Source organism: Pezoporus flaviventris, unplaced genomic scaffold (genome assembly GCF_033815535.1).
Source record: "Pezoporus flaviventris isolate CSIRO_AGI_PZ_B2104156 unplaced genomic scaffold, CSIRO_AGI_Pfla_v1 ptg000041l, whole genome shotgun sequence".
NCBI lineage: Eukaryota > Metazoa > Chordata > Aves > Psittaciformes > Psittacidae > Pezoporus > Pezoporus flaviventris.
In genome coordinates this window covers 6,322,336-6,345,961 of record NW_026892589.1, presented here as the reverse complement: position 1 = coordinate 6,345,961, position 23,626 = coordinate 6,322,336, and the positions used below count along the sequence as shown (strand labels likewise).

The window sequence follows — 23,626 nt, the reverse complement described above, 5'->3', positions numbered from 1 at the left end:
ACCCTCTATCAGGAATAGTTTTATCTAACCATGAAAATTAAAATAAACTCTGATCTAGACTAGTGAGTTCAGCACAAAGAAAAGTGGGTTTAGCTATACTCTGGTGAGGAGGCCCCATGGCCTTCACAGCCATTTAGTGTCCTCTCCCCAGGGGTAAATTAAGAGCACTGAAAATGTGAAGAGAGACAGTGTTCTAGTGTACAGCAGCTGATCCTTTCTTCTTTCCCCAGGGTACACAGCAGGCTTGTGGTGTGGCACATTAGACACATTCATATGCTTTTGCTACCACCAAGAAAATACTGGTTTATAATAATGATTAATTTCCACAGAATGTATCTGCATGGAAATCTGCACTCTCAGAAAAACTGAGGCATCAAATGCAGGAGTGGCAAACAGATTGTAGGTTCCTCTGATGCATTTTATAATAGTTTACTCTTCAACAGTTGTGCACAGTGATAATATTAAAAATGTAAAGTAATAATATGTTGTAGTCAATAAAGACTGTAATGGAAACCCTACCAGAAACCTCCCTGTGCCCTGGCAACCTACTCCTTTATCTTCCTTGAGGGACACCTTGTGAAATGACTGCTGTATCAGCCAAGGAAGAAGTGATTCAGCTGACTAAAAGCTACATCTGAAAAACAAGATACAGCAGATGACTTAAACAGAGGGACTGAAGAAAAGGCAATGATGACATTTGTAAGCCAGGCTGCACGGGATGACTCCTCTGACTTTAGATATGTATTTAAAAAAAAACCCAACAACTAAAAACCCCCAAAACCCAACCCAAACCCAAATCCTTAGACAACAAAACCAAAGAGAACCCTTTCAAGCATGTCAAGGTTTTCCCAGGCTACAGAAACAGCGCAGCTGCCTTGTGTGCAATTAGCAGCTTATATAAAGTGAATTGGTACAAATAATCAGAAGAGTCTCCTCTATGGACAGAAGTAAAGAAGCTGCAGAGGACTTCAGAAAAATAATTATGCTGGCAGACAAAGTTGTTGTAATCTCTTTCTCCTAACCTCATCAAAAAGCTCTGTAAGACTATAGGCAAGGAGACTTTGCTTAAGAATAATGCTGTAATTCTGCACAAGTGCTATGATTTGTTATTATTAAGACAAAAGAAAGACACTCCCCGGTCCACAGTGAGGAGAAAGAACTGGGTTACAGAAGATGTCTGTGAATCTCTGAAGTAGAAAAATGGACATGGGATGGAAAGGGAGATTAATGACAAAGAAAGCTCATTAAAATGACAAAAAGCTCCTGCTGCCTAGAGCAGGAACAGATTAATCTGAAAAGAAGAAACACAATATAGTGAGAAAGGCATCAAGGCCGAAGCTGTAAGAAGAGGCTTTTGGCTGTTAGCAGGGTTCTCACCAGCTGCATTAGCAGGGCAGGAGGAGAGAGAAGCTGGTGAGGCCAGCTCTGCCCCAGGTCCTGGTGTGAGGGGTGTGAGGGGTGCAGCACACAGACCAGCTGCGCCCTGGTTGGGCAGACAGCTCTTGGCCTATGGCATCTGAACATATTTAACAAAGCAGCTACTCTATTGAATGGAAATAAAGAACTATGAGTCTCATTTAAGTCTGTAGCACAGCCTCGGGAAAGAGAAACCTTCAGGTTCTGCATTTCTGCCCTGAGCCTTTCAGCTGTTCAGGACAAGATACAGGGTTCACAGACAAATTTTGTCAATAGATGGAGACTCATACATTTCTTTCCTGGAGTCGGAATCTATGACCCAGAGGTCAAGATCACTTTTAAGGGAAAAGAAAGAAGGAGCTCTTGTTAGAACCTGCAGGACTCAGAGCTCCAGAAGAGATAACACCACTAAAGGAAAAAAGCTACCAGCATTATCGCTGAAGGTGAACAAACTTTCTGCTTTCCTTCTTCTGACAGTGTGATTTGTTTTTCACTTTCACAGTAGCTGTGTTTTGAGTTTATGTACAATAATCAACTTTGTAAGCATGCACATGTACATAGCCAACACAGACTTGCAGAACAGCCCTAAAAGAAACAAGTTAGCGCAAGTTCAGCATTCATCAGACAAGGACTAACATGTACTGGTTTTCTCTCCAATTCTGTTGTTTAAACTTTAGATGTGGTGTTAATACAACACCAGAGTTCCCTTCAGGTTATAAAAAAGCATATGCTCTGTCATGCAGACTACCATATTCTGCACCAGGAAGCACAGATTGCAGTGGCATGCTGTTTTTATAAAGAAATTACAGCAGTACCCACTAAGGTCATATTGTACTATTACACCATACAGTGAGCTTACCTTCTTTTTCATGACCATCTTACTTGGGTTAAAACACAAGTGAGCCTGGTTTTATTTATTGCCTTTATTTGCACATAACAGAGCTACACTCAAACTGTTCTTTTCTGCTTCTACTGCACAGTCATCCTAGATTTTACTCCCTTTCCTTCATGAATGGGTTAATGCCTCAAAGGGATCTGATGTGGTAACAGCTGCTGAAATCCCACAGCAATAGTCAGAGCTGACCAGTCCAGCATTAGGAAAAGCTGACAAACAGCAGCAGGAATGTAAAGAGAACCGATCGTGTGGCCAATACTGGGAACAGACCAGCACATGAACAGCAAGGACTTTGCCTGGAATTGTGACAAACTTGTACAACCAGCAGGTGGTTTGCATTTTGAAGAGGGTATTTCTGTTTTGTTTTGGTTTTTAAAATTGAGAAGGTAGAGCTACTATAATAAACAAAGAGTAATTAGGTGCAACACAGCAAGCACAGTTGTACCATGTCAGATCAAAGCAACATAAGCTCCGTCATCTCACTCCGTCAGTGGCCAAGGCAAATACATAACGTAAAGCGTAAAAGGGAACATCCCCTAGTGCTTCTCTAGTGGTCTCTCTCACCTTCCATGGGTTTGCCACCACAGGACTCTCATCCAGAGGTAGGGTTCAACAGCTTTTTCTAACTTGCTTGGTGTTTTTTTTAAATCACGTTATCTGTAATATCTGCAATCCTCTGGTACCAAATCCCACTGCCTGACAATGCTGCCCTTTCACTCTGAGTACACCACCCCATCCTTTCATCCCCAGGCTTTTTAACAAGAAAAGACAGTGAACAAATGTTTTCTATTCACCGCCCCCATGCCACTAAATTTGATAAAATTCTATTGTATTCTTTCTTTCCTCAAGCAGTATCTTCCAGCAGAGAAGGTCTAGGCTAAACTGTTCTTCCTGATGGAGAGAAGCACTCTGAAGTCCTGGTCTCCTCATTTTGAAAGGATATCACAGGAATAAGTGTGGTAACTACGACCACATAGAACTGAAGACTCAAAACCAAAGTTATAGAAAGGCATGTTTTCTGTTTTATTCTCTATTTCTGTTCTAATTCTTCACACTTGATTTGCTTTAGTGAATGCCATTATGCATTGAGCTGACATTTCCAGGAATCATAACAGCTCTAAGATCATCCTTCTGTAGTATTAACTGGTAGAGAACCCATCACTGGAGATGCAAATTAGAAACATTCTCTCTCCAAGTAATTGCTGTGCGTTTAATCAGCACTGAATTTCACATGCCATTTTAGTTACCCACTAATACAAAGTCCTTTTCCAACAATGAACAATGAACAGTGTAAACAGACAAATTAAGACAAGTATACACAGTTCTGAGTTTACTTTCTAGGTAAAAACAATTCTGCTTCAGATTTGTGTTTTCACTGAACTTTCAAAAGAGGCTGTTTCAAAGTCAGCCTCCAGATGGAAACAACGGTGCACTCATTAAAGCAGCATAACAGCAAGTTCTTAGTCACGCAAACCTTAATAATTACTTTATCAAAACCAATAACGTTTTGGCAGTCTTTCTAGCATAAAAATCACACTAAGCACCGGTAACAAAATTGCATTCATGGCTACAGCAGGTAGTTTATGAAGACCATTGCAGCAAAATTCAACTAACCTTGAGATCACAAGTGGTGTTAAGCAGCAAATTTGAAGGTTTGAGGTCACGATGAAGCACATTGGCTGAATGGATATATTTTAACCCTCTCAGAATCTGGTAAAGGAAATAACAAATGTGGTCGTTGCTGAGGTGTTGAGTCTTTAAGAGCTTGTACAGATCTGTCTCCATGAGATCTTGCACAATGTATCTGTAAGGCATCAGATGTAAGGCAGCAAACCAAACTGTGTCATGTTAGATACCACACACAGCACCCAGTGAAACTTCTGTAACAAGTTCTCTCTCACTTGCCTGTTTGGTGACAATTCTGAAACTATGTAGTTGCTTCTTACTTTACAAGTTTTAAATCAAATCAACCCTGTTACATAATGGAGCCCTTTACAGAATTCAGAGGCACAAGCACGCAGTCCTCAAATTAATCATCATAAATCTCAATTTTTTTATATTAGAGCCTGATTTTCTGATAATTTACGAAGTGAATACATTTGACCTAGATTCAGTTCCATTCCTGCCTACATGTACTTTTGGCTTTTATTTGGCAGACATCTGCAAAGACCCCCAAAACCAATAGGAACCAATGCTCATGGACTTGGGGAAATTAAGATGGTTGACTAAACTGGGCCTTGTATATCAGGTAGAGTCTCCTAGCTAAGACTACTTCATACACTAGATATCCACATGAAGTCCTAGCTACGCAAAGCCAAGTTTCCCAGGGAAGAACAATTAGAATAACAAAAAAGACAGATTTGCATGTATTCAGCGTGTTTACCTGCCCATGTGCAGTTTCAGACTGGCTCACATGCAGGAAGCACTGAAACACTGGGGGTTGGGTTCTGCTTTATTTTAATTTCCCCCTCCCCCAGGATGTATCCATTCTGTTCTTTAAGAACATTTCAGACACTTACAGCAGTCTGGTCAGTTTATTTTCTCCTCAAAGCAATCAGTTCTAGCAACAGCCTTATTAAGAGCAAATATAGTTTTGAGATGAAGTAACTAAACTAAATCATCTCTCAAGCTTATTTGTTTCTTTTCCTGAAAGAAAACCAGTGTTCACCCACATAGCAAACCTACTTATTTATCTGTAAACCAATCAAACATTATGAACTTCCCCTTCAATTTACAATAATAGTAACGAACAGGATGAAAAACAAACAAAACAGAGAAGGCAGCAACCATCACTCTGCAGAGTAGCTGCAGACTTTGAAAGGATACACATCTTTCATTTGTTCAATAGTTGGAGCTCTGATAATGTCATTTATCCCAATAATATTCTCATGCCTGAAGCGCAGTAGGATCTTAATCTCCCTCAGAGTCCTCTGGCAGTATGTCTGATGCTCAAAAGGACTGATTTTCTTTATAGCAACTCGAACTTTGTTGATGTTATCATAGGCAGAACTAGAAAAGAATCAACAACATTAGTTACAAGGAATATTAAATTCATTCAATTCAGAAAGCAAGAACACAAATTCAACTAAATATAGGGGTGGCACATTTGGTTTACATTTATTTTTATCAAATTAAGAAAGGCAACAGCAGCACATTTTTTAGTTGGATGAATGGACAAAATACTGTTGTTCCATCACCAGCCTATTTGGGTATCTACACATCTTTGGCTTTCCCAACTGGCACTTAATATTCTGCTGATCCGGGGGTACCTGAACAAAGAAAGAAGTATGCATCTTCTTTACCAGTCTGTGGAACAAACAAGTTTGAATCTTTCGTCTTTTTCTAAAATGCTGTATTTGAAAAGTAGTTTGAGATCAGGAATTCCTTGAGTTAATCAATTCACTTTGGGGCGCAGAAAAGCCTTCAGAAATCATCTTAAAAGCAGTAGAACTCCACATCCTATGTCTAACTCCTGCAAGTAATTCCAGATGTCACAACTTTTTAGTCCTCCATCCAGCTACACTGGATGTTTTTCCATGAAGGACAGACATGGAAGAACAAAAGGGATGGAGAACTTGTGAAAGCAGCTTTCCAAGTTCAATTCCAAACAGAGTTCAAGAAGAAAAAGAATGCACCTGACCTCACACACAAAGCAAAGGAAGCAACAGTATGAGGCAACACATGACTATGACCCAGATTAACACACACACTGGCTGCTACACTTCCAGTGCTGGCATCTCAGAAGTTCAGAGCACCATTGCCAGGTACAGCAATAACGCAGCCCCGGTATTCCTCTTCAAAATGCCTACGCACTTGAGTACCCCAGCCTGACCCTAAGGAAATGGCTCACTAAAATACACATCATTTTCTAAGATTTGGAGTCAGGTAGTAAAAATGTTATGAATTCTTACAAATTTTATGATGTTTTCTATGGTCTTGCTGATATGAATGACAAATCATCTCATAATAATTTCTATTTGTATTAGAAGTAGATGTAGTTAATTAGAATTTAAATATGTGCATATGATCCTCATTCCTTTCAAATTTCTTTGAAATTTCTATTGCATTGTTTGGAAATAAAAACATAATCAAGCCTACATTGAAACCTTTCCATTAGCCTCAACTACTTCATATAAAAACGCAAACACAGCAGCCGAACGGGCTTTACATTCCACCGATTTCCCGTAATCATGTCCCAGAAGATTCTTTGAAATTGGTGTTACTTTGATGAGATATAAAGTAGAATAAAATACAAAAACCCAATCAGAAAAGGAGGCCTGAAAGGAATCCAAATGCCTGGCCACGTTAAGGTTCTTTAACACTAAGAGTACGGTGCAAGAAGGTGGTTTTGAGGCATAACTTACTACTGTGTGCAAAAGTGTTTAACATTTCTCACTTTCACTATTAAAAATGACATAGAATCTGTGCTGTCAGTAAGATCTTCATACACCTCATGCATATGCAGTGACATCGTTCCGCATGACTTCTCCACAGCGTCACTTTGACTTGTCTGCATCCGTAACACCAGTCTATAACCACAGCCAGACTGCAGAATTTATTTGCCCCTAGAAATACTGAACTAAAATACTCCACAGGGTGCTTTGAAATTCCACATGCCAAGCAAGTATTCATTACAACTGTTGCTATTGCATATGTATAGATAACACATTAGCAGTTCATAAGTCCCAAAATAGATAACAACAAAGTACCAGAAGTGGAACTTGGCATAGCCTTCAAGAGCACTTAGTGTACAGTAATTTTCTTAGTTCCTCAGGTAATCACCTGTGGTGTTTACAACATACCAGTGAGACAAGTAACAGGCAGAAAACAGAGCTAGATATAGTTCTGAAGCACAAACAGCCTGTATTTGGGAATTAAAGAATCCTATGGACAATTGTATCATAACCAAATCTCAAACCTCCTTCTTTGTATTGTGTCATTTTTTAATCGCACAATGCAGAATCTTAATCCTTGCAAAGAACTGGACAGCAGCTGCTATGCTGAGAAGAAAAAGGCAAAATGCCAGTATTTACCAATCGATGCTGCTTAAAGAGCTCCTAATCTCTTACAATATTTGATAAATCTCTAAGCTATTGCTTCTCAAGCAAAGATTGGTTATTAATGAAAAATACGCTTCTTTCCTTGTATAGATTCAATGAACTTGAATCCATCAATTAAACATACCAACATTTCCTCTCTTGTAGCTCTTGAAGCATTTTCTTAGCAGAAGGCTTGTGCTGTCATTTAAAAAAGGATGGGTAATCTGGCTTTCAGATGGTTCAACTCTAAAATGCATGACTCAGCATGAAAAAAAGCTGACTGCTTGCAGCAAAGATGCGATCGATCTCCTCCCCAGTGTACCTTCTGCATGCAGTCATTTTTCTGTTCCTATCAGATCTCACTAAACCACTGTAGCTGAGCATGCAGTGCAGTTACCCCTGCAAAACCTCAGCTAAAGAGAGCAAACCCAAAGTACTACCTAGCTGAAACATTAAAAGGGACACCAGATTTATTTCTGTTGTCACTTTCTGAAACATGAGCTTTTCTGTAACTTGACTAAATGTAGGTAAGATTATCTCAATTCCCATGAGCAAGCAACTAATCATACAGCAGCTCCGTACATTTGCTTGTGCGTAATATTTCAGTTATCATGCATAATACAGGTACACAGAGAATCTGTATTACAAAGTTAACACCATTTCACATGCTGTCACAGCCCTCAAAACAAATACGACTGAGTGAACTGTGCGACCCTTTAAAAAACAACCTGCTTTCAATATGACACGTGCTACAGAAACTGTAAAGAGGTACACATTAGAAAGAACTTCATCAGTAGTGAAGAGTCATGTGTTCTCCCATGCACACATGCTACAATCATACACCTATCTGGCCTAGGAAGCTACACAGCAGTATCTATTTTACTATCTAGGAAACACCCTAAACTAACAAAATCCTTTACGGGTCAAACTGAACCATTTCCCAAAGCTTTCCCCGTTCCTCATGATCTCCATCCAGCCACTCCCTGCCATCAACACCAGATTGACCCACTACTCTCCAGAACTCTACTGAAGAAATAAGCTGCTCATACAGTGTCCTCTGCAGTGTTTGCAAATGAAACAACTATAAAAAGTGCAGATCCAAACCCTCGATGCATTAACCCACTGCAGTTAATGTAACAGCTTAGCACTTAACGCAGGATTCATCTTGCTTATTAGCCTGAGCTAGAATTAGAGGTCTAATTTTACGACTAATGATCACCTGCACTCCCCCTACAGTCCAAACAGGAACGGCTCCACATACACATCCCATAGCCACCCAACACATCTTAAATTTAGATTACTTGCATTCTGGAATGGCTGTCCCAGTGTGCACAGCCTAACCTAGCTGTCCAGACCGTCAGCTTCCACTCACCTCACAGCAACTTTTTTTCACTGGAGCAGTTAACTGGGATTCCTTCTAAAGGGATGAACCTTCTATGATCTAGGCTTTTTTCCAGAGAAGATGAGTATCAGTAAGGTGGGCGTAATAGTTCACATAACAACTTTTAGAGTACTAATTCACAGCTTTCAGTTTCTAATCATTGACCACATGTACCCGTCACTGCACATATACCTTTCCCTTTAACAGTCTGCATGTTATTCACATTATAGTTAATCTAGTTACTGACACTTTCAATATTCAGAAGGAAGGATTTATTCCCAACCCAACAATGTGCAGCTTCACAAGCTGATGCAACCATTCAGCTGTGAGTGCTATTTATCTGTAATGTGATAAATTTAAATATAGATTTTGCAACTGCCCAACTCTAGTATACACATAATTCTTATTTCAAGCTGTGGTTACTATCCTCTGACAACCTGCAACAGCACCATTTTAAGACACCATGTGAAAATCAATACAAGCCCTAGCAGTGCAGTTTATTATTCCTAATATTAAGTATCTTATAAATGTATAACAAAGTTTTTATCAACCCAGTAAAACATCTTGCACAGCTGTACAGAACAAATGAGCATTTATAGCACAGAAGCTGTGCCATGCAGCTTTGAAAGCCAGCATCTTACCCTTCTATAGCTCCAGTACCAACTTCCTTTCTAAAAAGGAATCCAAATGCAATGACCAGGAAGTGCACCACAGCATGAGCAGCCTACAGAAAACAGCACACTGATTGCTCAGATGAACCTCTGACACGCAGCCCCCTCTCCCATTAACTCCTTCTCAAGGAAGGAAAGCGTTTCAACAGACAGATTGGGACATGTGCCAAAGCTTAGCTCCTTCTACCCACAATGGCTGCTGCATGTTCTTCCATCCATTTCTATTCTTCACATGTTTCATTTTGGAGCAGAACTGGAACAAGTGAGAGCATGCTGCAGCTGCTGGGAGGAAAGGAGCCAGCTCCTGGCAATAGTTACAGCCCACAGAGGGCTGTTTCTTCATATAACCATTGAAAAACAACTGCCTACTCTGTCGGCACCCCCCTCCTCAGCACACTCCTCTGCCATGCTGCCTGAAGGCTTACCCCACCATGGGATATTCCTCCAACACTTTCAGGATTATTCACCTTATGGCTGTTTTACAGGCTGCTCTCAGCATAAGCATACACATAAAAATACACAATGCTACCAGCAAACATACTAATTACAACTCTAAATAAAAGACCGATTTGAAGTTTAAAAGGAATGTTTTATCAGTAGCTTTGTGTTGCTGTGGAAACAAGATTCCAAGGGCATATCCAGGGACAAGAATCTTTCTGAAATGCTGAATAATTCTGCTTTCAACCAGGAGAGGAAAGGCAAAAATACTTCCCAGCAAACAAGCTGATCTGGGAAGATCTTCAATCTTTTCATTCAGTCTACATTTAGCGCAATCGCGGACATTTCTACAACATGCTGACATTTATCAAGTTACAATGCAAATAGCTTCACCTTATTTTTAAGACTGCTGTAAGTAAAATAACGCATCATTATGACAGAGTAGTAACCAGCAGTACCGTAACAGACTGTTCACTACAGGGTTTGGGGGTGGGGGAAGGCAGTGTTTTGTGCGCAGATTTGTGGAGGGGACTGTTCGGGGGCTTTCAGAGTCTTCAGAACAATTAGCTTTTGATTCAAGATGATTAAAATACAGGGAGCAGCATTAGTGCATTATTCTTTTACCAAAGAGAAAAGACTGAAAAACAGATAAAAGCAGTCAAAAGACAGTTTCAGATTTGAGGACATCCTGTAATGTGTTATTTTTATACTGCTGAATATACTTTTTCTCCCCAACTGTAAACACCCACATTTACTAGAAATATTTCTTACTTTTTTCCATTAATTAATAATTTTGAAGATACATACATATGCTATTCATCAGACCCTTTTTATTGGCACTAACTTCCAGAACCAGAACCTGGTTTTAAAAGGAACAGGTACCTATCCATATTAAGATGTATCTGCCTTGATTTAACAGACCTCAGTTTAGGAAGACAGCTCTATGTGTTATCTTCTTGGTCTTTAAGAAAGATGCACTAAGAGCTTACAGTGAAAGAGGCCAAAAAAGCTTGAATTCAAAACTGAGATACTTCAGCACAATCTTAGATACAAGACTTGCATACCAGAAGTTTGAGTGGTTAAGAAATGGTCCTCTCCTCATTATGTGATTGTTGAATTCTCTGCCACTTGTCAAGTGTGTTGGAAAACTACCTCAAGTTAAAAATTACAGGATGACCTCAGATTTATCTTATGCCTTGTTTCTTCAGAGAAAAAATGAAAGAATATGCACTGCTGTGATATAAGGCTGCCCACAGACCTTGAACTTCACCAACAACTGCTCGCCATTTTCTTGCATCTCATGCTACAAAAACAGCAGTAGAGGAAGGCTGAGCAACCAGAGAATATTAAAATAACTGCATAATCGATGTGATCCAATTTGCAGTAGCATAAATCTGGCCCTACCTGACGATTCCTAACTGCATGCTATTTGAAAATCTTAGGTTTGTGTCGTTTGGGGTTTTTTAAAGCAGTTCTTCATTTGTCATCTCCTAGATTCTAGTATCCGTGGGTAGATTATTACTTTGGAGCTAAGAAAATATGAATCCCTGTTTCTAAACCTTTCATCATGGCCCCTCTGCAAAGCAACTGTCATGCTTTACAAACTCCTCAAGAGTTTACTCATATTCATAACACCTTTTGTCTCTTTCTCGTTACCAAATGATCACTGGTATGGTTTTATTTTTATTATAGAAGATACCTAAACAAACTATTATGTCTGTATTTCTTACAAAGTTGATTATTTTTCTTTTCCAACCAGGGGTTGGGGTGGGGAAATAAAGAGCACTGATTTAGAAATTATGTCATAAGTCCATAGCAAGCTGCTCAAGTAATCACTGCAGACTGCTCTATCTTGCTCTTAGTTAACCTCTGAAGCTCACAGAGTCAAAACGTAACTGCATTACCTTCACCTTTACTACCTACTTTTTCAGTCCTGTTTCTCGTAACAGTCAAAAATCAGTTCTAATATTAAAGGTTTCTGCTACAAATACACCGACTCTTTCCTGCCATGACAAATGTGAATTCGTACTCCTAAGTGATTTTACTCTTTGGCAGTTTCTGATCTACTACAGGTTATTGCCCTTCACACCGCAAATTACTATGGCGCTTTTGTAACCTCCTACAGGAAATTTGTTTCCATATATATAATTCAAATCATTATAACTCAAATAATTCTAATGGGTTAAAAAGGCACAACTTGATTTTTCAGAATTTGAAAAGTAGAACCTGATGAAGCCTTCCAAAGCATGACAATTTAAAACTATTTACTAAGCACATAATAACGGCTTAACAGTTTTAATTCCTTGGATCACTCCTACTATTTAGAAAACAAATAGCCAGTCATACAAAATGGAGCCTGTTAAATAAATTACTTTCACCAGAAGCTCAGTCAATTCCTAATCCTGGGTGTGGCAGAGCAGATGATTTGTGTTTTGTTAGTACCTACTAAACAGAACTATGAAAAACAGCAATTCTAGAGCTACACCTTAACCTTAGAAAAGTATCAGCTATTTCGCACAAGGTTTTGGCTAAGGATGTCTAAGGATGACATTAACTTCATGGTGTTCTGATCACTGCATTTTACTTTCTATACCTTTAGATAAGAAGCACTTATGCCTACTCTGTTTTTTGCCACTTAAGTTCAAATTGGGCTTCAGAAAATAGACAACTCTTACATCCCAGTATTTCACCTATTTCTTGCCTTCCCACCTGTCCTCCCCATTTTAGGGGTTTACAGGTTCTCTGCTGCCAGTATTTCCTTTGATAGCATCTATGCCAAATTTAACACACAGGCAAACTTCACTGCTATATTTAAAGGCCCTTTGGCTATCTGCAAAATAAACCCCTCATTCTAAAGCACCCACTGCTTTTGATAAGATATTATGATATTAAATATCACCGTCTTTCTTCTCTCAATGCAAACTTAAAGACAATTGCTGTGGGAATCCATTTCAGGGTAAAATTATACGAGCTGAACATCTGAGACAACCTAATGGCTCAATGAATTAAAAGGAGCGAGTGGTTGTGGTTCACTTTCCTTTTTGTGCCTGAAAATCTGTCCCCTTTCTCTTTTTTGATTGGAACACTGGCTTTCTTAGTGCCAGTTCAGAGAAACCCAATACAAGGTCAAAGTCAAAGCAGGTCACAAACAGGAACAGTAAAGAAGTCCTCCCCTGCATATTCCTATCCCCTTCCTGAGTCAGCAGTAGGACTCGGACATCAAAAACCAGGATGAGGTTTTGTGTCACTCATGCCAACTTACCACCTTTAAATTTGATTTTTTGTGAGGTAACTTTTCAGCTAAATCAGTTTCCAACAGAGCTAACTACAGCTGTGTAAGCATCAGCACAAGAGAGGAGGAAAGAATGACATGACCTGCAGCATGGAAGGAAAGGCTGCCCCTTTCAAAGCAGCACAGCCTGAGATCAGCACAAGTCAGTCATGGAAACCACAGCTTAAGTGCCTAGGCCCAACTGTCATGAAAACCAAACCTCCACACAAGCCGATGAAAACCTGACTTCCTCCTCCTGTTCTTACAACTTCTCAAGAGGCAACAAAAAGCCACCAAGACAGCGATGGGACATCAGTTACTCCAGTCTGAAATACATCCAGCAGCAAAGTGGGCTCTGTAAATGTGCGTAGGAAACGTTTCCCCTTTCCTACAGAGAAGAGACAGCACTACCAGAGAGTGTGAGTGGTATTAACAAACACCTCAATGTGGTTTAGTCTTTTGTCTAATAAGGTTCTAATCTGACTTCTATCCCAAATACTCCTCCTAAAAGCAACTTTAGAAAAAGGAAAAGAGCAAGCTCCAGACAATTACTTTATTTTTCAGTAATCAGCTTATTTAATCGATTCCACACAACAGATATCTTCAGAAAAGATAGTCTCACTCCAGCAGAAAAATAAATAAAAGCCTGAACAAACCCATTCATGCGTACTTAGAAGCAGAAGTTTTCCTGAACCTGCAGACACATCAGTGCAAAATGAAAACTATCACAAAGCCACGAGAGAAAGCTCATTGCTACTGTCAGTTCAGTATTCCACTGCAAAACAAAACAAAAAACCCAAGCCACTAGAACCAAGTGTGCATCTCACCACTATCAGGACTTACTTCTCTTTGGTATCACTTACAAAGCATTTTTTGCATGTTTTGTCTATATTTTAAGAGGATGTATTTAGCCCCTCAACATACTGACAGGTCTGTGTTTTGTTCAGACGGCATCAGCATTAAGACATGTTGGCTACTGTAACTTAAAGGCAGATATTTCACAATTATGAAACATGCTAAAAAATCCAATGTAAAAGTCAGCCTGAATGTCATTTGGGGTACTTTGCGCCAACCAAATCCCAATGAAATTGGGTAAATTACGGACTGAAGCAGTTTGGGGAATACTGATTTGCGGTGCTCAAATGACTTCAAGGGTTACTCAGGACACATCAGCAATACCTGCTGGAACAAACTGCCTCCCCTCCAGACAAGTGAGTAAGGTATTGCAGTGACAGGTGCTGATTTTAAGAAAAACTGCAAAATGAAGTAACTGCATATTATAAACCATAAGCCTAATTGCAAGTACTTAAAACATACCCACACCACAGCCAAATTACTTTCTACCATGTAACAAAAGCTCTCATTTGCATTCTAATCACCACAGAGTATTTCAGTATTTTATGAAAATTCTCTTAAAAGACAAAAGAACAACTTCCAAGAGAAGAGATTTTCCCTTAATAGAACAAAAGTTATGGAGATTTTAGGTACTGCTAAACAAGATAATACAAACATGTGCACAACTCCACTAAAAGCAGAACTATCATGAAGATCTACCCAAATCTAATAGAACAATATTTCTATAAAAGCCTTTCTACAAGCCATATATATATATGTGTATACTCATATGTATATGTGTGTGTATACACACACATCCTCCCTCAGTACTTCATCCACCAGCAACAGGCTGCCAGGCCTGGGGGGCACACAACAACCTTTTGGCAGCCTTTCAGCCCGTGTGCCAGGGCACCAGGCACCTCCTGGACGGATGCTAGGACACATCCTTTCTGCCAGGGACACTAGGCTGCCCCTGGGCCAGCGCTCACCCAGTGGAAAGGGGTGGCAACAGGAATGCCCTCTGAAACAGAAACCAACCTACTGACATCACTGCAGAACAAGAAACCTCACCTTGCCCACGTATCTACCAACAGCTTTTCAAATAACCCCATCTGAATTAGTGACATTTATTACTATTTGGACCATATTAATCTATCTGGTCAAAGCTTACAAGGAAGTAATGTGTGTATGACTTTTAATGTACCCTGCAAAGAGATGAGTTTGAGAATAACTTTTTTATATGCCCAAAAGTTGTCATAAAGCAAAGGAAAACAAGCTCCCTTCTGAAAAGACTGATTCACAAGCAAACAACTGTCTTTAACAGCTGACCGAACAATTAATAGAATCTAAGTTTTACATAGATAAATCGCCTGAAACACACTAGTTTGCTGCATTTCACATACACTATTAATTTATCTTAAAACAGTCAATAGAAGTCAATATAGTCAATATAAAAGTTGTATTCTAAAATATGTTTATGGCTCTGTATGCTTCATTGACTGATTCGGAAATCAAAAGCAAATACAATTGAAATCGCTCAATAAAATCATGTAGAGTTTGGGTTTTTTATCAGACATTATTTGAAAAGTTTGTAAAACACCTAAGCTCAAGTATTTTCTGGATTACCAGAACAAGATCCAGCTTCATCTGAGAGCAGCACCTGCTCACAGCAATGAAGGCTCACCATGGACTGGGCTGCATTACTGAGTGTGCAGCCAGCAGGTCAAGGAAAGCGATGAAGGTTGTGATGCTACATCTGGAATACTCTCTCCCAGTACTGGAGCAAGTCCAGCACAAAACCATCAGGATGCACAGCGGGCTGAAGGTCATGACATAAAAGAGAAAAAAAAAAAATGGAAGAAAATGGGTTTGTATAGACTGGATGTGTGGAAAACAGCTAATCGCTCTTTAAAGGGGAATTAGAGAGAAACTCAACCAGACTCTTGTCAGAGGTAAAAAAATACAAAGGACAAGAGATGATGGCCACAAGCTGCAGCAAGGAAAACTCTCATGCTTGTAAGGGCAGAAGTGTCACTGGGCAACTGCTTTACCACTAGAACCAGAAGCTGCCCAGAGATGTTGTGGAATCTCCATCCCTGGGGATTTTGGAAACACTGAGTGGACAAGTTGAGCAACTTGAGCTAATTTTGACATCAGCCCTGTTTTGAGTAGGAGGCTGGACTACATGACCTCAGGAAGTCCCTTCCAACAACATTACGCTGTGAAATATTCCACAGCAAGATGTCATAAAATATTTTTATTAAATATCAAATTGATCAGTTAATTTCTGAAAGCTATGACAAAGCTTTCAGAAATTGCATAAAAAGCTTTCAGAAATGCATAAAAAGCATTAAAAAACTGATTATGTTGGCGAAGTATTAGTTCTCAGCTCAAGCTGTACACATACTCAGTTGGTAACTATTAACTATTCTGTGGGTTGCAGATTCCTCCCTCCTAAACAAGGAGCTCACTGAAGTAACAGAGCCTGGTGTCCTACAAATACACATTTCTGGTCTCGAGAGTACCAATAAATCCATCCATAAAACTGGGGCATCTGTCAAGTCTCCTGGGGAAAACTGACTTCTACGTGACCTCCTGATGCAGTCTCTTCCTCAGTGGAGCAGCACGTAGGATCTCTTCATGCTAGCAAAACACCTACTTTTAAGAAACCTGCAGAAACTTTCCACCTTTAAGATTTTACCATCTGTCAAATTTGATGGAAGGCAGGCAACAGGTTCAAAAATCACATGTAGAGGTACAAGAGATGGATTGATGTGACCACATATAGATATTGTGTACACATAAGCTTTGTTTGCTTAACAAATCGTGATTAAAAAAAAAAAACCAAAATTATCTGTTTCTGTGGGCTGGACCATGCAATGTTAATAAAATGAGTATTCATTTATAAAATGCAAGTGTCCCTGAGCTGCACTCCTTGACTGTTAAGCCAGGATCCCATTACTTTGGGCAGACAGGAAAAGTTGCAACCCCTTATCTCTCCCTTAAAGACAGCTCAGATGCGATCAGAGAGCAAGTAGCTGCTGTCCTGTACCCGATGCTGCTGCACAGCTTGCAGACCGCCTGCTGCATCACAGGGAACAGAGAGCAGGAAGAGCAGCTCTAATTGCTCCTTTCGCCTCTCAGCGTCAGGTTAAGCAAGTGCTAGAAGTCTGAGTGACTGAAGGGAAACACTGACCCCGGCCTTCTCCCCAGAGGGAAGAAGCTGATAACCAGCCACCAATTACAGTCCCTAATTCTCCACCCTGCTCCTTGCACCGAAGAGAATGCATTAGGGTTGGCTAACTCCTTGCTCCCCTTATCACACCAGAACATGTTAATTATAAGGTATCGACACCCATAAATCACCCACGCTCCCTAAAAACACACACAAACAGGGACATGAATCTCTAGACTTGCTCTGTCATTGAAGGGTGCTCTCTCTGGATCAATGCAATAGTTAACAGAAAATACCTTACAGGCTGCTGTTTCTGATCCTTGCCACTCAGCGGTCCTCCAGATCACAGCCTGACCCTCACAGAGGGATGGCAAACGTTACCTTTTCATGTAACACTGGTCAGTCTCAAAAGGCAATATTACACAACAATCAAACCCATCAAGTTTTTTATTTTTGGCTATATATACCTACACCTTGCAGATAGTTTTGTTCCTGATTTTTTCCTGAGTGTCTTTATATGTTTACTCCCATTTAATTTTAAATTAGTCATCCTCTAAAAGCAGGGCTCTTCCATGTATGAAAGTAGAAAGGAGCAGGACTTTGAGAAAACCACTGCCAAATGTCTTAAATATTCTTTTCAGTATTACTTAACATTCATCTATTGGCAACATTAACTTCTAATATCATTCTTCTATAGCACATCAGTAACACAAAGATGTCTTTGTAACAACACAGTCAAATTGAGGCCAAGAAATTCAAGACTGAGCTTCAAGATTGTTTTCTCCCAATTGCATTCATCTTTGTTATTTATATGCAGTTATTTGCAGCAGTGATAATACTTCACATTCACATGAGCCTGATGACAAAAGGTCTTCCAAAAACTAGAACGTACAAGAGAACATCCCTATCATATTCCCATTCACCATTTCTTTCCAGAAAGATTGTTTATGATGTCCAATTATCATTCTTGCCAAATTACAACTGACCACTGGATGAAGAATAATTCACACTGGAAACTTGGAGGTCAGCACTATCATGTTTTAATCACTGTTTCAGTGTGTTTGAAGTGTGGCCTGCTAACAGGTTGTTTTCCACCCCTCAGAAAAACAACCAGAATTTGGGGGGGATGAGACAGTCTCAAAAATCTTTCACATTTTATTGTGTCAGAAAAGCAGTCCTAAAATTTTCAGATCTGGTCTGAAAGTCACTCCCAGCTGACTCCGAGGTTGACAATCTCCTATCGTGGACAGAAAGGGAACATCACATGAAGAACTACACACTAAAACCCCTCAAAACAATTCTGAAGCAAAAGAGAAGGAAAAGGAAAAAAAAACCAAACCCACAACATTTGCATATATTTGGATAAATAAATTCAGAGTAACGAACACGACCATATGACTAAATAATTGCTCAAAGAATGTCCTGCCGTCCTAGGAAATGCTGAGCATTTTGGCTAAAACTTTGTGCTGTGGTCATCCCTTAGTTTCACATGCAGAATGCTGAAAACAAAAAACAGGATAGAAATGCACACTGACATGGATGTCCAGTTACTAATCACTTCACCTCCAGCGACAAACTTTCCATGCAGGATGCAAGTCTGTACCCAAGATGAACACTTTTGGCAGAGTTTAACTGGAGGACATTAAGACAGGGTTTGCCTGATAACACGTCTTTCTGCTTACAAAGCTCAGAAAGTGTAACCACAACACAGCAGTAAATACACTGCTCTGTTCAGTTTATTTTTACTCAAAACCTGATTATGTTAAAAATAAATGCACTAGGGAAAAAGAGTTAAATGCCTTTAAGGGTTTTCAGATCCAGATGAGAGAACATTCGCGTACAGTCTATTCAGTCAACATCTTCCTCTATTTCCTGTGCTGTTGTTTTATGTTGTGATCAATATTTCTCAAACATTCTCCCTCCTGCAAAATCAAAATGGAAGACTGACTGTAACAACACTATCGTAAGAATACTTCAATTGCACTTCTATTAATTTAATTGAAAGAACTGTACTGTTTTCAATTCCCTAATCCAGTAATCCAGAAACATAAAAATTAGGAAAAACAAGGGAAAGAGTGAAGACTTAAGAGTTAAGTCACTTGTTTTCCGTGGCACAGCGCACTGCTAAATAACTATCATCTCCCAAGTCATACACATTAGCTGTGGGTCTAAACCAAAATCATCAAAGCCTGCTCTGCGCTCTCTCATTAAAGTGTACAAATTCAGATGGATTTTGCAGTTGCAGGAAACACTTCCATCTGCACACTCATAGCTTGCCCTCTACCCTGCCCCCCAGGGAGAAGCTTCTTCAGATCCTCACTGCATTAGCAATCAAAGCAAGGAAAGAAACATACTATGCACTAAACTTCATGACCTATACGTCTGTTGATTGGCAACTAATCACATTTAATCATAGAAGCTTGCATGTTAGGCACTACAATACATTACAGTTGCTATGGCATTTAACTACAAGTGCATCCAACACCTCCCTTATCAAGTATACAATATAAACTGAGACTTTGTTCCCTGTCATTTCACACCCAAGACAGAGAGCAACAACTAAGAGCACAACATATTGAATTCAGTATTTCGTGTTAATAATTTTAGAATAGAAAACACAGGAGCCAAGTGCATATTTCAGCTGAACTGGAGATTTGGAATTTTTGGTTAGTAATTCTGTACAGCATTCAGAGCAGACACAATGTGCTAGAATAAGTTTTTAAATAAAAGATAACCTTATATAGTTTTGAGGGGGTAACAATTTCAGTACAGAACTTAACATACCATTTGGAGGGGCAGAAAGTGGCCCCGTTTCCCTGTATCTGCTCACTGGCATAGTGACGCCAAAAAAGGGCATCGACTGCCACCCTACTGCTTGTAATCTCTGATCTGTGGTGAAGCATTTCAGCTTTAACACATTGTCTGTTAAACATACTTTTAACAACCCCTTGATACAAACAGGACTATCCCACAGCACACAGCTTGAAAGTACTATTCCCAAGCATCTTCCTAGATCAGACTGCAAGTGTAAACCAGTGCAGTTCACACCGACATTATCTTGCCCTGCCTCAGACGATAAAGTACACCGTAATGAAATACAGTCTGTACCATAAGCTATAGTTTTACACTGCATATATTGATGTGGTTTCTAACGCTAGAATTAAAACAAGAGTATTTTTACACCATAAACACAATTTCTGATTTAAATTGTGAAGGTTCTTCCTACAGCAAAAAAGTGAAGGCCACAACTCCAAACTTTGTAAGAAGCTCATCTCCCAGCTAAATTCAGGCCTAGAGGAAAGCTTCCACCCTGAAATACAGGATGACTTCATCTTAACAGGCCAGAACAATTCAATGACTATATGCAAAAACCTATAGCCATAAAAATCTGTAACAGGGTGTGAAGAGCCTCCGCTGAGAAATGCACTAGTTCACAGAGATCAAGCATCAGAGAAAGAAAATAATGCTGATAAGGCTTTCACAAAGTCAGCCTCATTTAGTACCTCTGGTCAAAAAACATGCCAAAGAAATGGAGACGGGACTGGAGGGAAGTTGACAAAATAGCAACAAAAAAAGTTTTTCATCTGCATCCCTTAAATTATTTCAGAAGTTGAGGGGGGGGGGGGTTAACCTGTTTTACTAATATAAGAATATGAAATCCTAAGCCCGCTGACCAGGTATGTCAGATTTATAACCCAGTCACTAGATACAGCATCGCACAGCATCATTTAGATTGCTAAAAGCAAAACCCACATCTCGCCCGCTTAATCCTGTTAGTTCACATTTTCAGTATTTCGCAGTTCGCTCACCTCGCTCTTTCAGACTGATACCAACCAAAGCAAACGCACGCTATCGCTTTTCAGTGAGACTCGGTGCAAGCCTTCACGATACAAAACAACCCCGCGCTAGAGCGGCGGAAGGGAACTTTCACCTGTATACTCGTTAAATCAGACGCTAACCTGGCAGCCTGCGCCGCACAGGCAGCACGTCCTAGGCAAAACCAGGCAGGGGCAGCGACTCGTCTGCACAGATTCACTTTCCTTACCATCCCTGACCTCAGGGACGGGCAGCCAGGTGAGCACAAAGGGAAACGCGGAGCTGCTAGAAGGATTTTACGACCTTTTCCCCTTTTTGAACGCCTGCAATCGCGCTACAGAGACGGGGGAAATTAAGAGAGCAACCTACTCTGGAGGCAGGGGCGAGAAACAGCCAAGAAAACAAACGCACGACTGAAAGGAAACGAGTCGTTCAGCTGCACCCATCGATGGAGGGATTAGGGGGGAAGTGCAGCGAGAGAGGCGAAGGGTGATACCGAGAGACATCCTCGGGAGCACGGAGGGCAAAGCAGAGCTGAGGAGAGCGAGGCGGAGATGCTTGAGCCCCGGCTTCCCCTCCCCCGAGGGCAAGGCAGAGGCCTCCCCCCCCCATGCAAGGGCGGGCCGGAGCCCGGGGCCGGGCCCCGGGGAGGCTGCGGCCAGGCCGGGCGGCGGGGAGGGAAGGAAGCAGGGAGTTGTTCAGGGCAGGGGCGCTGCCCCAGCTGGGCTCAGAGCCGGCACTCACCACACCATGCCGTAAGCCCCCTCGCCGATATACGAGAGGTTGGTGTAGCGGGGCCCCACGTCGAACGCTTGGCCCCGCACCATCTCCGGGCCCCCGGCGCTGGCAGAGCCACCCGCAGCCCCGGCCCCCGACACCGCCGCCATGTTGTCCGTGCCGGGAACCGCGGTGACTGCGTGCGGGGGGGCGGAGGCGGGGGGAGGAGGAAGGAGGGGGACGAGGAGAAGGATGCGGGGAGGAGAAGAGGCGCCGCCCGCTCCGCCGCGCTCCGCAGCTCCCTCCGCTGCCGCCGGCTCCGAGGCCCCGTCAGCGCCGTCACCGCCGCGGCCGCTGTGAGGAGACGCTACCGGCCGCGCGCGCGCGCATCGGCCCCGGCAGGGGGGAGGGGAGGGGAGGAGAGGGCGGGGGCTCGCGCGGAGGGAGCGGCGGGGCGGGGCCCGATGGAGGGGGCGGGGCTTCAGGGAGGGGGCGGGGCCGGGCACTGCGGTAACCGCAGCCGCTGGGGAGGGGGCGCGGCGCGCTGGTCACGTGGCGGGCGTGCCGGCTGTGCGGGCGCGCGGCTTCCCGGCGCCATTAGAGGCGTCAGGTGACGGCGGGCCCGGGGCGGGAAATGGAGCCGAGTCCTGCGGGCGGCGCCGGGGCCGAGCGGAGGCCGCGGCTCTGCCGCCCGTGTGCGCCCGGTGACCGGCTGTGAGGCGCCGGCAGGAGGAGGCAGGGCAGCGGCTGGGCTCGGGCGCTGGTCCCGGAGGCGGCAGGGCCGCGCTGCACCGCCCGGTGTCACGGGCACAGGGGTGTTGTACGCGAAAGCGGAGTTGCTGTAACAAGGACAGGTTTATTCCTGACGTTTCCCGACTCCGCGCGTAGTTTTGCAACATCTGCTTAGCACGTTGGTTTTCTATGGAACTGCATCTTCCCGGTAGTTGCTTACCATGTAAATAACTGGAGGCTTTGAATGGGAGGTGAAGCTGCTGTTGATGGTCGGTATCATGTTGTCACTGCCTGCAACAGCGTCGTATCGTCACTGTTTTCCTCAGGGGTTTCCTGAAACAGTTTTTGCTTAATCTGGAAGTTTGCAAAGTTAGGCACGAGGACCTTAACTTCACTTGTGAGGGTTTCCTGCACTGCTCTAATGGTCTTGACAAATATGTTGACTCCTGATAACGAAATCCTACTGCTGCCCCCCTTAACTGCTGTGGCCGCAGCTGCTTGAGAGATGCTGCATCTTCTCCTTTCAAAAGTCACTCAAATGTGTGCCTTCATACATCTTAGCGTGTCAGTGTCTCCTCATGCATACCCACCCCAGTCCATAAGAAGGCCCCAGTGTGGAAGGAACCATCCCTTGACAGCAAAGCTTTTTTTCTTCTGAGTAGTCAGTAACTTCGCAGGCCTCTGTAACAGTGCTCAGGCAGAAGCTGTTACATGACAAGCCAGTCTCTCAGGTTCCCAGAGGTCATACTTTGCTGCTTTCTGTCTTTCAACGTTTCTCTCTCAGCTCACTGTCTTTCTATTGCCATCTATGCTGGCAGTTCCAAGCTTCGTGTCGGTCTTTGCCTTGAAGGTGCCTCTGCCAGTGCACTTTTGTCTTCCTTCTCCCAACTGCCAGAGGTTTGTTTCTGGCATCCCACCTTTTGTCACTACTTGCTGCAAGCAGCAGCTTCCTTTGCCATGCACTGAACAATCGCAGTTTTCCATGGCTGCTTCCAAATGCTTGCTCTGCAGTCTCCTGATTACAGCTTGCTGACATCCCCTCAAGCACCAGGCTCGCTGTTTGACCAGAAGTCGAGGGGGAAGAGTTACTGGTTCCAGTTGCGCAGCCGGTTAGCCACACTGCAGCCCGAGGACTCTCGTTTGAGGCACATCTACCCTGCAGGGTCTGGGCTTCAGATGCATCTCCTGCCTACTCTGATGGGGTGAAAGCTGTCGAGGATGACCAACAGCTTAATAAACTG

General features: G+C 42.1%; 1 protein-coding gene across 1 annotated transcript in view; it reads right to left on the bottom strand.

The window, feature by feature from the left end:
• Positions 1–22,047, bottom strand: part of MAPK1 (mitogen-activated protein kinase 1) — a 34,119-nt gene extending 12,072 nt beyond the window's left edge. Inside the window, exons 1-3 of the mRNA XM_061466060.1 lie at positions 21,681–22,047; positions 5,138–5,320; positions 3,926–4,115 (exon numbers count right to left, since the gene is read on the bottom strand). Coding sequence (XP_061322044.1) covers positions 3,926–4,115; positions 5,138–5,320; positions 21,681–21,823 — 516 coding nt within the window. The 5' untranslated portion in view covers positions 21,824–22,047. The remainder of the gene's footprint in view (positions 1–3,925; positions 4,116–5,137; positions 5,321–21,680) is intronic.
• Between the last annotated feature and the right edge of the window lie 1,579 nt (positions 22,048–23,626).